We start from the raw sequence: 14359 nt of genomic DNA, 5'->3' as shown, positions 1-14359 counted from the left end.
ACCTACTCCATGCACGACTTCCCCTGTGGAGACAAGATAAGGCTCTAAGAAGCCCACCCTTCGTGGCGCTGACCACACTCCCAGGGGTGGCTTCTTCAAACGTAGCGAGATCCATCCCCCGCCCCGCACCCCTTACGCCCACCCCCACCCCTGCCCAGCCCTCCGCCACCAGTGTTCTCTTCCCCAACTCCCGGGAATTCTGATGCCTACTCTTAATATTATTTTTTGCCACCTCCTTACACTCATGTTACCAGTTTCCCCCTTAACATTCCCCAGTTCTGGGCGATTTAAAAATTCCTCTCCAACACTTCATAATGAAAACATTTCAGATAAACAGAAGCATTGAAAGAATTTTTATCCAGTGAATATTCATATGCCCATCACCCAGATCTAGGTTAACAGCTTACGACTCTTGCAGCCTCTCGCTTTCTCCACCTCTGTCCTTAGGCTCGTCGGTCCATCAGATGGTCTTATCTTTTGAAACACTTCAAACTTGGAATCTTCAGTAATCACTCCTGCAAAGCCCTTCTGTTAGCCTGTCGTTGGCTGCAGTTCAGTCTTAGAATACATTTTTAAATGTAAAATTTACACACAGGGAAATATACAGATCTGAAGTGTGCTTCCCTCTGGATGATTTTGGACACTACATGGAAGAGTTTTTTATTTTAATATTTATTTTAATGTGTATTAGGAGAAAAATAAGCCCCCGTTTTCCGTTTATAACAGGGACAGAAAGCGGCCTTTAACAATGAATGTATTTAAATAAGCTGATAATTAACATAAAGGGCTCGGGGTAAAGGAGAGGAGAGGGCTTCCAAGATGCCGAGGCTGCGGCTCGAGGTGTCGTTTCCAGTGCTGTGGGCGCTTCTAAGAAGGGTGGTTTCAGCCGCCGAGCTCCGAGCAGCGGCGGAAACTTGGGGCGTCAAAAGGGGCTGGGCACCAGGCTAGATCGAGGGTTTGTGGTGAGGCCGGAATAGTGTACGTGTGTTGTATGTTTTCAAATCATTATGCTTGTGGGCCCCCACTCCAACTGATTGAGGCTGGGGATATCTCTGTGATCATAGCACGCAGCACCGGGCCAGGAACACCAAGAAGTGTTTCACGAGATTACGACTGTGCAAACGCTTTGTAAGCACTCTACAAAAATAAGACTTTACAAGAGTAGGAAGAATCTCGCGGCCCAGGGTCTCCCCTACTCAGCGCCGGGGGTCCAATAAGCCGCAGTGTTTGTTGATTGATAACCAGACCATCAGGCGGAAGAAGACCAGAGAGGCGTGGATGGTTCAAGTAAGGCAAGCGCCCCGGCGGGAACTTCGGTGTCCTGGGTCAGAAACTCTGCGGAGAAAAGTGAAGCTGTGATTTTCTGAGCATGCGCACTGGGCCGCCGCAACAGCCTCATTATCCTGCTCCCGGAAGCTACTCGTAGGTGCCTCGTTAGCGCAGTAGGTAGCGCGTCAGTCTCATAATCTGAAGGTCGTGAGTTCGATCCTCACACGGGGCACAATACTTTTGCTCGCTCCGGCTTTTTTCACTCCTGCTAGAAAGATGGGTTTTGCTTGAGTAGACCCGCAAGCCCCGGACGTCCGTGCCACCGGCGTGCTGGCTCCGCCTCCCCGAAGTACCGAGTGCTGCGCTGCGGGCTCCAGCGTCCTGGGCCCGGGTGGAGGACTGGAAGGGAGGCCAGGGCATGAAGATAAAAGGTTGGGGGGCGGGTGTCCACGTGAGGCAGACTAGCGCACCGTGGGCTGGGTACCGGATGAGCCCCTCGGATAGACACCCACTCTCACCTCTAGCGCTACGAGTCCGGTTACCCAGGAGGTGCACTCACCCCGCCATCCCGCCCTCCACCAGGGATCCTGCCCTGGCCCCTGAGCCCTGTTGGTGGCGGGGATGTGTACAGCCCAGGGTGAGGGAGCCCTGGGGTGCTCGCTATCCCGGAGGGCGCTGCGGACGCCGCTGGGTGCAAAGCCCCCTAATGGAGGCCTCTGGGGGAGTAGCTGGAACCCAAGGTTTCCCGGCGAGGATCCTGGTTATTGACACTTGGCCTCGAGGAAGGGTGGGTCTAGGAGGCTGTGGGGAAGCGGGTGGCACTGTGTTGAGAGACCAGGCCGCGCACGGGCGCTGAGCACCATGTGAGCAGGTCGGGCTGTAGAGCTAAGTGACCGGCTGTGATGGGGTCTGGGAGAGGGCGGTGTTAGGGACTGGGCATAACCTGACAGGGACTGCTGACGCTGCGTTTCCAACAGCTGCTGCGTCCTAATGTTCATCCATGAAGTTTCTGATAATTCAGTCATTCTGAACAGGTCAAATAGCAAATTAAATTAAGATCTGATGTAATAGGGCAGAACCTGTGTACCCTATTGCAAGTTAATCACCTCAAGGATGTTGCCTATAAGCTTAAATTATACACAATGGCCCATCTCTGGGAACCCTGCCTCCCAGGTAATGAGCATTAAGCTGAAATACTTTGGTTAGCTCACAAGAAGTCTCCTGACCAGGCCCACATGTGCAGGAGTGTAGGCAGAAGAAATTAGCACAGCCCCTTCTGAAGGCTAACCGGAACCGGAAATGTTTAGCTACACGCCCTCCCCTTTTAGTATAAAAGAAGCCTGAATTCTAGCGCAGGTAAGGTGGATCTTTGGAGTCCACCATCATCTTGGTTTGGTGGCTTTCTGAATGAAGTCGCTGTTCCTTGTCCTAGCAACTCCTCTCTCCATTTATTGGCCTGCCTTACCTTGCCACTCATGGCGAGCTGACGGTTGGGGGATTTGGGGGTAAGGCCCTAGCAGCTGGCAAGACCACTTGTCCTGAGGCTCTTCCTTCAAAACTCCCCAAAGCCGCACTGGTTGTTCCAGCGCTGGGCAGTTGGAGCAAGGAATCAATATTTGGGAGCAGACAGGCTCCAAACAGTAACCGTAAGTCTCTCTGAGGGAGCGTACAGTTGGGAACTCTATTTCTTCTCCTTTTGGGGCTTTTTCTGTGGAATAAGCCAATTTGTTTTGTCTTTGAGTGGGATACCCTGTTGGAGAGAGGAAAGAGTTGGACTTCTGCCTAATTTGTGAACCAGTTCATTTGTTTCTTTGGATGCTAGCCTTTATGTATGCAGTTTGTGTTTTGCTTGTCTTTAATTCTTTTTCTTTTTTTTTTTTTAATTTTGCTGAGTTGGGGTCTTAGTTGGGGCACTCGAGATCTGTAGTAGCTGACCAGGGATCGAACCCCAGGCCCCTGCATTGGGAGCTCAGAGTCTTAGCCATTGGATCACCAGGGCAAGTACCTCTCTTGAATTCTTTAATGTGTTTGTTTGGCAGGGCCAGGTTACAACACTCAGGATCTTTGATCTTGCAGCACGTAGGATCCTTAGTTGTAGCATTCAAATTCTTAGTTGCAACAAGGGGTATCTAGTTCCCTGACCAGGTATTGAACCCAGGCCCCATGCATTGGGAGCATGGAATGTTTTTGATATTTGGACAGACTTTCCAAAGATACAATTCTAAATGAAGTTCATTTAGCCACTATCTGACTTTGAGGTTTTCCAAAGGATCCCTGGAACTCCTAAAATTATGTGTCTCTCCATCTCAGAGAGAGGAATATTAAACTAGGCTTATTTGGTGTGTTAAATCACATGGGAAGCATTGTTAGATAAGTGGTGGTAAAACTTCTTACTTTGTATTGTATGGGTAAACAATTATTATTTAATAGTATACACATCTTAGAAATTATATGGAACTCCTATAGTTCTGGTGTATACTAGTAAATGATATCAGGCATAATCTTAGTAATTATCTTGCACAGTATGTCACAGCAGTAACCATGTTTCTTTTCAATTGCATTGTAATTTGGTTGATGCCAAAGCAAAACAGCATCCCTTAGGTGAGCAATTGCTATTATGGGTCTATGGTGGCTTTTGAAGGACTCTATAGCTATTTTGTGAAGAAGCAGGGAAGAATGATGAAATCTTTTATGTGCAAGCATTTGTGCTATTACATCAGGGGAAGTAAGATAAAGGAAGGGAATGAAAAAGAGAGTGAGTATACGTTGCTTCAGACTTTAACTTCTCCAGGTGAGCTAGCTGTCCCAGCCACTCTGGCCATTATGCCAATATATCTACCCCTTCTGGTGGCTCAGCGGTAAAGAACCCACCTGCTAGTGCAGGAGCCACGGGTTTGGTCCCTGAGTCAGGAAGATACCCTGGAGAAGAAAGTGGCAACCCACTCTAGTATTCTTGCCTGGAAAATCCCATGGACAGAGGAGCCTGGTGGGCTACAGTCTCTGGGATCACAAAGAGTCGGATATGATTTAATGACTAAACAACAGCAATCCAACCCTTCCATCACCTTCCATGCCTGTCCAGACTCAATTCCTGACCCTAGGGCTCTGGGGCTCAGGACTTCCCCTTTTTCTAGGGATCAATTAGAAAAGCCTGTGTTAGTGTCTGGGGCAGGAACTTGGTCTGGTGTCATCATCTAAGACCCAACAGGGCATCCAATTTGGGCCAAGAGCCGTTCCCTGGGCAGGGCAGTTTCCATTGCCGTTATCTCATATAGGGAGCTAAATACAGATGACTCACCAGCTGTGTTAGTCAGATTTGTTTAGTTGGAAAGATCACGATCCTTCTTTATAGAGAGGATTCTCTATACTTGAAGCTACAGTATGCTTGAAACTAACATGATATTGTAAATCAACTATACTTCACTTTAAAAAACAGAAAAACAAAGAGACTTTGAATCTAGGGATAAGTCTGTGTGTGTTAGTCACTCAGTCATATCTGACTTTGTGCGACCCTGTGGACTGTAGCCCACCAGGCTCCTCTGTCAATGGATAAAAATTGACAGGCAAAAATATTGGAGTAGGTTACCATTCCCTTCCCCAGGGGATCTTCCCAACCCAGGTATTGAACCTACATTGCAGGCAGATTCTTTATCATCTGAGCCACTGGGGAAGTCCAGCAATGAGTTCAGATTTGGAAAATGGGTGACAGGCAAGGCTCTCCATTGTGGTGATGTAATCTAGCAGGACTCCATGGGGCCTTCCTGGGATAGACCTTTCCATGTCCTCTGCTTGCTGCTTTTTTTTTTTTTTTCATTTTGAATCATTTTCTCTGCTTTCTTCTTATTTGTAGAAAAACTTTAGCTTCCTAGACCTCCCCCAGTTCCAAAGAGTAAATTTAATTGGAGAAGTGAGAAAACAAAGAATTAAAGGAAAACAATCAAGCGAGACAAATCATGGGTCCATTAAACAAATGCACGACCTTTAGCTCCCCATCAGAGGCCATAGATAACGATGAGTCAAAGTTTTTGAGCAGTTTAGCAGATACTGAAAGCCCCAGCAAGTGGAAGAGTTAACTGTATGCTGCCCACAAGCATGTAAACCCCAGACAAGTTGGAACTAGAAGGATGACGTTACTCCTGATTACCTCACCACCAACCAATCAGAAGAATGTCCTGATTGGTAAGAGGGCTGTGGGGTAAGCTGATCATATATCCCACAGCCCTCTCCCTCACCCTGTCTTTAAAAAAACGTTCCCTGAAAGCTACTGGGGGAGTTTAGGCCTTTAGAACATTAGCTGCCTAGACTCCTTGCCTGGTGCCTTGCAATAAACACTGTACTTTGCTTCGCCACAACCCAGTGTGGATAGATTGACTTTACTGCATGCAGGCGAATGGTGGACTCAATTTTGGTTCAGTAACAATGACTCAAATCTGGTTTTGGGCCACTGGATGTTAAGATTTCCTGTTAGATATATCAAGCAATATTTAGTAGGCTGCTTATCTATTTCATTCTTGGGGAAAACAATCTTTGATAGCCAAGAATCACTTAATACTTCTCTGCTGCCTGCAGCTATAAATGGTGATCTTGGTGGCTCGGACAGCAAAAAATCTGTCTGCCATGTGGGAGACCCGGGTTTGATCCTTGGGTTGGGAAGATGCCCTGGAAAAGGGAATGGCTACCCACTCCACTATTCTGGCCTGGAGAATTCTATGGACAGAGGAGCCTGGTGGGCTCTAGTCCATGGGGTCCCAAAGAGTTAGACACCACTGAGCGACTAGCACTTGGCAGTTAAGCCACTATCACTTGGCCTCTGCTCCATGAATCCATCTCATCATCCCCACTGAAATTAGGAAGCATATCAATAGGCATCTTTTTAAAAAAATTAATGTTATTTTTGACTCGCTGGGTCTTCGTTGCTGTTCATGGGCGTTTTCTAGTTGCAGCTAGTGGGGGCTACTCTTCGTTGCTGTGGGTTCTGGCTTCTTACTGCGGTGGCTTCAATAGTTGTGGTATAGGGCTTAGTTGCCCTGAGGTGTGGTCCAGGGACCTTCCTGGACCAGGGATCAAACCTGTGTCCCTTGCATTGGCAGGTGGATTCTTAACCACGGGACCATTAGGAAAGTCCAACAGGCATCTCTTGTCACAGAGTTTTCCAAATTTGCAGATACTCCCTTCACTCAGTGCCTTAAGAAGGGAGTGACTTTAGGGCTGAGCATGAAGCTGGGAACAGAGTGAAGTTCGTATGTGATAGATCCACTCCTTTGTTGGTGCCTTTCTATGGCTTCATCTACATCACACAAGGGAAATTCTGGCATCTTCGAGTGGTTAAGGAGGCCAACACTGAAGCCATTATTCTGTCAAGCAACCAAGTAAACTGTAAGAGATACTTTCAATTGCATGAGCGTGCCCGTGATCCATTCATGGTCTCTGAGCTCCAAATGCACTCTTCAGTGCCCACCCTGCAACCGTGGATGGGACCCTTTATGCGTCTCTTCAGTGTGCACGGTGGTAGGCCGCCAGTAGAGGGCGCTAGAGGACACCGCAGAAGGAGTGGGGTTTCTCTTTCTAGCCCAAGAGGTGCTGCATTCTTTATTCCGGTTTACTGCTTTGTGGTCCGTCGGAAGCTGGAGTATGTGGGGACACCCAGTGGTGCCCTGTCCAGCCGTGTGCCCGGAGCCCACAGTCTCCTAGTGACTTCACAGCCCAGCCTGATGACTGCTTTGCTGTAGTCTTCCTTGGCATGTTCCGTTCTGGTCCCAGAAGCAGCACCCTGGCCTGCCCTTAGCGCGTGGTCTCTAGCCTTGGTTTGTGGGTGCCCCGGGGGGTGGGTCCCCATTGTGCCCAACAGGGGCCCTTGGCCTTCCTTTGTCAATAGAAATTGATGAGGACAGACAACTTCCGGCCAGGTTTTACTGGGGCCCCTGCTGCAGCAGGAGGGAGTGAAAACAGGGTCCCTTGCGTGCTCCCTGAGGTGGGTGGCGAGCTTGTCCCTCTCACGGGGTGAGGGTACGGGCGGGTCCGGGGTCAGGCCGGAAGGGCGTGTTAGGTGGTTTCCCTGCCCCTCTGGTGGTGCGGTGCTCAGGGGACATGTGCGGTACCCTGCTTTTTCTCCTGACACCCAGTTTTTGCTCTCAGGTCTCAGAAGTGGCAGTTGGGTTTTTCCGGTCTTTTTGTATCTTGTCCATAATTTGTCCCAGCTGTGCATGCGTGCTAAGTTGCTTCAGTCATGTCTGGCTCTTTGCTTTCCTTCCCATACAGTCTGAAAATCCTGAATAAATGTCAAAAAGAATTCACTGAGTCAACAGTATTAAAACTCTTAGGCGTGAACCATTTCCTACATTACCAGAAGTGTAAAGGGATGTTGTGCTGTCACTTCAGTTGTGTCTGACTCTGTGCAACCCTATGGACTGTAGCCCCCCCAGGCTCCTCTGTCCATGGAATTCTCCAGGCAAGAATACTGGTGTGGGTTGGCATGCCCTTCTCCAAGGGATCTTCCCAACCCAGGGATCGAACCCACATTTCTCAGTCTCCTGCATTGGCAGGCGGGTTCTTTACCACTAGCCCCACCTGGGAAACCCCCAAATGTGCTTACACACAGTTATTTTGAGTCCCTTACAGTTTCTTTGTATTCTGTTGATGGAAACGTTTGTCCAGGTGCAAGCAATGCAGCACAGGGCCCGGGTCCCAGCCTGTCTTAGTGGACTCTCCCCTTTACAACATGACCGTTGCTGGCCAGGCCACACACCAGGCCACACCAGTGCTCTGACAGCACTCAGGGTCCTGACTCCCCATGAGCTTTCACTCAGCAGCCTCCGAGTGCCTGCACCCCAGAGACTTACTTTCTGCTGCCTGGGTGGGCACGTGGGCCAGCTCTGGCCTGGGCAGCCCACCAGCCCCTTTGCTGTCCAGTGTGTCTGAACCTGAGCCTTGGGGAGGGAGGCTCTTTCTGAGCTTGTCCTTCTTTGGGTACTTTCTCAGCCCTAGGTACCCTTAAATATTTGGCTGCGCTGGCTCTTATTAATAGTTGCCATACTCAGGATCTTCATTACCACGTGTGCTATCTTTTAGTTGGGGCATGCAAACTCTTAGTTGTGGCACATGGAATCTAATTCCCCAACCAGGGATCGAACCAGGGCCCCTTTTGTTAGATGCTCAGTCTTAGCCACTGGACTACAGGGAAGTCCCTCCTTTAGCATTTATATAGTATCATAGTTTAATAACTCTAGACTTCTGTTCAAATGATCTGGTTTATCTCCTGATTGAACTTAGCACTGATCTGAGATGAATCATTAAGAATGTTAAGTGCACCCACATTAGTAAGGTAAGTCTGTGCCAGTCCTTGTAGTCATTACCACTGTAACGGTCAAAGTGGAGGCACTGTGGAAAGGCCTTGGCAAATGCTCAAATCTTGCTCAACATCAGAGAATTCAGACCAGAGAGTAGCCATGTGAATGCAATAGATGTGAAAAGGTATTTAACCAAGTCAGTAACGTATTCGTCACCGCTGAACCCATACTGGACTCTTTAAGTGGAGTTGATGTGGAGAGGAATTTAGCTGAAGGACTGCATTTCTCCAACCAGAGAGAAATCCTGTGAATGTGATATGAAAAGGCCTTTAGGAACTGCTCTTCTCCAGCTAACTCAGAGGAGTACTGGAGAAAAGCTCTGTGAATGTAGCCAGTGTGGGAAGAATTTTAGCCAAGCTTAATCTTCATTCAATTCCCCAAGAATTTATATTATGAAGGAACTGGGGTCAGGTTGAGGATAGACTGTCAAGAGGCAGGAAGAGATAATCAAAAATTTACTTCATTAAGTGTGATAACCTTTGAAATAACAACCAAACCCACGTGACTGAAGAGACTCAGCCAAGTATCTGAACTCTGCTAAGCCAGTGACTTTATCAAGATTATTATTGGGAGAAACGTAGGCTTAGAGAAAACCGGAAGGAGGAATATAATAGAGAACTTTATGTGACTGAATGTATAACTCACTTTCACTGGATGAACAGAAACTTTTTGAAGAAGGTTAAAATATTATAAAAGAGGACTGTGTAGTTTGCAAAATCAATATAAGTGGATGTAAATTCTAGTAAAAGAGGACTTGAAGTAGAGGTCAGAAACTCAATAACCAGCTAATTCTATTTGGCACAATCACAGTATTTTCGAAGTCGAATGCTGTTGGCGAGCTAGAGATTACTCACCTAAAGTTCCCATCACACCCAAAATATTTTATATCTTGTGATTTTGTTGTGGCCCACACCTGGACCATGAAGGCATGTTTGCACCTAACTGCAAACAGACAGAAGGACAATGAGGCTGACAAGGTGCTCCTGGGAATCCAATGCCTTGCACAGTGATGGGCTATTATCTGAGGACTTTGGACAGAAGAGAGCATTTGGTTTACCATAAGGTTATACTCTGTGCCAAAAAAAAAAAAAAAAAACAGTGTGTTAAGCACTATACCAGGAACCTGACCATGTGCTATTTCTATGCTCCTTTTAGAAATGGGTTCGGGGAAGTGACCTGCCAGCCAAGATGATGAAGCCGGGAGCAGCTGTGCTGTGGAGCTGTCGGTGCCTTGCGGAGAAGCAAAGCTGGCGGCTGCGTGCGGTGAGTGCAGTGGGGTCGCCGGTGAGGGGAGGCCCGGCTTCTGGGGGACGGGGGGGCCCTGGGGCGGGCCTCTCCTCACCGCTCGCGGTCTGCGGCTGCTGCTGAGTTCAGGTCCTGGATGCACAGCTGTTGAGATGCTGTCCTGTTCTTTAGTTCTCCATTTATCCTTAAAATAAAACCTCATCAACAAGTCCCTGAGGTTCATGCTGGTCCCTGCAACCTGAAAGGGCCTCATACAAAGCTTTAAAAGCTTCAAATATTTTTTTATTGTTAAAAGTATAATAATAATAAGGCATTTACAAGTCCCAAACCACCAGAATTAAGAACACATAATTTTTATACACACATTTTCCATACAAAAGGTTGATCTTTATAGGCATTTGAAATAAATAATCTGAAAATCAGCAGCACTGATTGCAAAATAAGTACTTGTTCTCTGACTGTCTCAAGGTGACCAGCCTCCTATGTAGCCAAAAGGTGAGGCGTTTGACATCTGTTCTGAGCCTGGGTGACGAGTCTCTGGCGGAGGTTTCTCACTCTCTCCATGAGATCCTGTTCCATGGCGTCCCAATGCATTTTTCTCTGGTTTAATGAAACTTGGAAACAAAATTTTAAATTAACAGTAGTTAGTTTGAGCAATGGTATAGCGTTTAAAGATAAATATGTTGCAAAGACCAATAATGAAATGAATATTCTAAACCAAATTTCTTACACGGAAAAGCCTAAAGTATTACCTGGTCCTGTGAGGTTCCATTTACAAGTCAAATATTTGGTGGATTGAACAAATGCTATTGGAGAACTTATTTGCTTTTGGTTATCTTTTTTTTTTTTTGATTTGGGAATATAGATTAACTTTTAAATCAGGAAGAAAGCTTGTCTAAGAGAGAATCTGAGTTTTTTACAATAGTAAGTTTTTCCACCATGATATTTATTGTAATGAGAAAATTCCAAGGTGCCAAAATTAATAGTTAAATATACACCATGACCACTTTCTAATGACTCAATACATAAATCAAGTACTTGTTACAATGACCAACACAAGCAAAGTCCAGAATCAAGCTTAGATCATTACAATGTGTCTAAGTGTAACAGCCATTTCATATTGATTTAGAGGGGTAGTAAATACTGGAATTCAATAAAGAAGCATCTTAAAAACATACTTCTCTGAAACTTATATACCCAAAGAGCTTCAATTTATGAAAACTATTTTCCCCCAAGGAATAAAACATTTATGCTTTTTCATTTTGTTGCCAAGTAAGAAACTTGCCAAATGTCAACTCGATTTTGAAGTTTAGAATATCTAGTTAAAAATTCTGATGTGTTGGAGTAGAGAACAGTTGAGAATCTTCTGTACTTTCGTCTGACTTATGCATGACTTTTGGTTAATTTCATATCGTGACACAGTGTTTAGAGATGCACATAAGAGTATGTATGTTAGTGAATGTATTTTATACCATACTGGAACTCATGACTTGTTGTTAGGTATATTTTTTATAAAGCTGGTCTTTTGGGGACATTCTGTAAAAATCTGTTCTTGTAAAAGAACTCAAAGGACCTTGTGAAGTTCTGCTTCATTTTTATGACAGTTTTATTGAAGAAGTTGGTTGAAGAGTCTGAGTTTCCTGTCCTCTCCCCTCCTTTTAAAAACAAACCAAGGAAAAAAAAAAAAAACACAAAACCAAGGCCTTTACAGGGGAAACTGTTAGCTCCTTTATGGGGTAACTCTGTGACTGCATTTCTGTAAGATGTTTCCATTCCATCCCATCCCTTCCAGAAATGAACAAAAACCTCCAGTGAATCAAGTCAAGGGATCAAAAGGCAATTGATCAGCACAGAGCCCTTTGCCCTCAGCAATTCTGAGCAAGCTGGCCCCGCAGTGTATCTTGGAGTCCAGAGCAGACTCGTTTCCAATGGTTGCTGGAGGAAGCTCAGCCCAAAAGAGTCGAGAAAACTCAAATATGGAATAGCTTTGAAAAATAATCCTGAGATTTTCTTTTCACAAGGATGTAAAAAAGTAGTTACGAATATCATTCATTTAGTCAGGGACAGACTTCCGTCGGTGCCTCCAGCTGCGCTTCGGGCAGCAATGCTGTGCTGAGGAAACAGTTGCATTAATGATGCCTGGCAGACCTTCCTTCCTTGGGGTTTGGTCTGACCCAGTTTTCCCCAGCTGGAAACTTGAGAATCTTGCTGCTTCCACTTTAGGATTTCCATGGCCAGTGCGCTGGGAAAATGGTCTCAATGTGCTGTAAATATAATTTAAGCCACAATCTTGCCTTGTTATTGTTTAGTTGCTGAGTTGTGTCTGACTCTTTGCGCCCCCAATGGACTGCAACCTGTCAGGCTCCTCTGTCCATGGGATTCTCCAGGCAGCAATACTGGAGTGGGTTGCCATTTCCTTCTCCAGGGGATGTTCCTGACCCAGGGACTGAACCCATGTCTCCTGGGTTGGCAGGAGGATTCTTTACCACTGAGCCACCTGGGACACCCCCACTCTTGCTTAAACATTGCTAAATCTAACATGATAGGAGACATCTTTCTTGTTCATCGACTTACTCTGTGTCAAGGACTCCATTTCAGAAATGTCATTTAATTGTGAGGCTCTAGGCAGACAGCCTGAGGCGAACTCTTCATCTCGGCCCTTGGGCACTACTGTTATAAAAGTGGAAAAAAAAAATGAAAGAGTGGAGTGTATAGAAAGCCTTGCTTAATTCCAAATGGTCCCTAGTAAATTAAAATTGCCAAGGATAAAAAGCCCCTTACTTTTCTACCCTGGGAAGAATGCTGTCACAATTCAAAAGGCAAGCAAATTGCAGTTACTGAGAATTAAAAGCTAAGCTGAAAGTAAAGTACTTTAAAAACACCTTTAGCAAAAACAAAAAACCAACAGACCACTGAAAAATACAGCTGCTAGGACAGACAGAGATCCCAAACAACTGCTGGGAGAGACTATGAAACATGGTTAGCAAGCCTTTCTTGAGAACTGGGAGCTGATCTCTATTGGCTTTACCCAAGCAGGGCCTGATCACAGGACACAGCACACCAGACGCAGTGATGGGCGAGGCTCACCCAGGCTTCTTAAGACTGGGAAGCATGGCAGTGTCCATACCTAACCAGTGCCTCCTGGTTTTTGAATCCCATCCTTTAGCTTTGTTTTTGCTGTCTCCTAACCCTACAGCTTTACGTCCAATAAGATATCAGAGTCTCTATTTCTTGGCTTAGGATGCCCCTTCCTTTCCACTCCCGTCACTAGGGCCCAAGCCTCCACGAGTCAGACCCAGACTGCTTGGGTCACACAGACTCAGCAAGGTGACACTTGCCTTTACCTGGGCTCAAGAACTTCAGCTAATGGTTTCAACTCACAGTTTTAGCTCAATCAGTCTTTGCGATAATGTGTGTGCATGCTAAGTCATGTCGACTCTTTGCAACCCCAAGTGGAGCAGGTTGCCATTCCCTTCTCTAGGGGAACTTCCTGACCCAGGGATCAAACTCCTTTCTCCTGCATTGCAGGTGAATTCTTCACAACTGAGCCACCTGGGAAGCCCAAGACAATGGATTACCAAATGACTAATTTGAACTGGTGTCAGGGAATAGAATATGAGTCATCTTCAAGTAATTGAAGGGCTATCATATGGCAGAGGTAGTAAGTGCATAACTGTAGTTTATTTACAATGTTGTATTAGTCTCAAGTGTACAGCAAAGTGATTCAGTTATGTATTCTTTTTCATATTCTTCTATATTCTGGGTTATTACAAGATACTGAATATAGTTCCCTGTGTCATACAGTAGGTCTTTATTTTATATACAGTAGTGTATGTATCTGTTAATTCCATACTAATTTATCCTTCTCTCCCTGCTTCCCCCTTTGGTAACTATAAGTTTGTTTTCTGTCTGTGAGTCTGTTTGTAAATAAGTTCATTTGTATCATTTCTTTATAGATTCCACATGTAAGTGATACGATATTTGACTTTCTCTGGCATACTTCACATGGTATGGTAATATCTGTGTCCATCCATATTGCAGCAAATGGTGTTATTCTTTTTCAAGGCTGAGTAGTATTCCATTGTATACATGTACCACATCTTCTTTATCCACTATCCATCAATGAACATCTAAGTTTGCTTCTGTGTCTTGGCTATCGTGAACAGTGCTGCAATGAACAACGGGGCACATGTATCTTTTTGAATTTGAATTTCTGTCTTTTTTGGGTACATGCCCACCAGTGGAACTACTAGGCCATATGGTAATTCTATATTTAGTTTTTAAAGGTACCTCCACACTGTTCTCCACAGTGGCTGCACCAATTTACCTCGCCATCAGTTGTGTAAGAAGCTTCCCTTTTCTCCACACCCTCTCTAGTATATTTTTAGAAACTTTTCTGATGGCCATTCTGACCAGAGAATGGGCTTCCCTTGTGGTTCAGCTGGTAAAGAATCCACCTGCAATGCAGGAGACCTGGGTTCGATCCCTGGGTTGGGAAG

General features: G+C 45.7%; 1 protein-coding gene and 1 non-coding gene across 7 annotated transcripts in view; one reads left to right on the top strand and one right to left on the bottom strand.

Annotated features, from left to right (window-relative positions):
• Window positions 1-1428: 1428 nt before the first annotated feature.
• TRNAM-CAU (transfer RNA methionine (anticodon CAU)) lies at window positions 1429-1501 on the top strand. The gene has a single exon. It is a non-coding gene; the product is annotated as a tRNA-Met (tRNA).
• Window positions 1502-10153: 8652 nt separating this feature from the next.
• The window catches only part of TBC1D31 (TBC1 domain family member 31), a 66722-nt gene continuing 62516 nt past the window's right edge, over window positions 10154-14359 (bottom strand). For 4 of the 6 annotated variants that reach the window (XM_070382428.1, XM_005891974.2, XM_070382432.1 and 1 more), the window contains 2 exons: window positions 12435-12530; window positions 10154-10474 (listed from right to left, as the gene is read on the bottom strand). In XM_070382428.1, coding sequence (XP_070238529.1) covers window positions 10341-10474; window positions 12435-12530 — 230 coding nt within the window. In that variant the 3' untranslated portion in view covers window positions 10154-10340. The remainder of the gene's footprint in view (window positions 10475-12434; window positions 12531-14359) is intronic. The other 2 variants (XM_005891976.3, XM_070382429.1) reach the window with 2 other exon arrangements.

The sequence above is a fragment of the Bos mutus genome, chromosome 14, assembly GCF_027580195.1.
Source record: "Bos mutus isolate GX-2022 chromosome 14, NWIPB_WYAK_1.1, whole genome shotgun sequence".
Lineage (NCBI taxonomy): Eukaryota > Metazoa > Chordata > Mammalia > Artiodactyla > Bovidae > Bos > Bos mutus.
The sequence above is the reverse complement of the archived record's forward strand: the minus strand, read 5'-3'. Positions and strand labels throughout refer to the sequence as shown.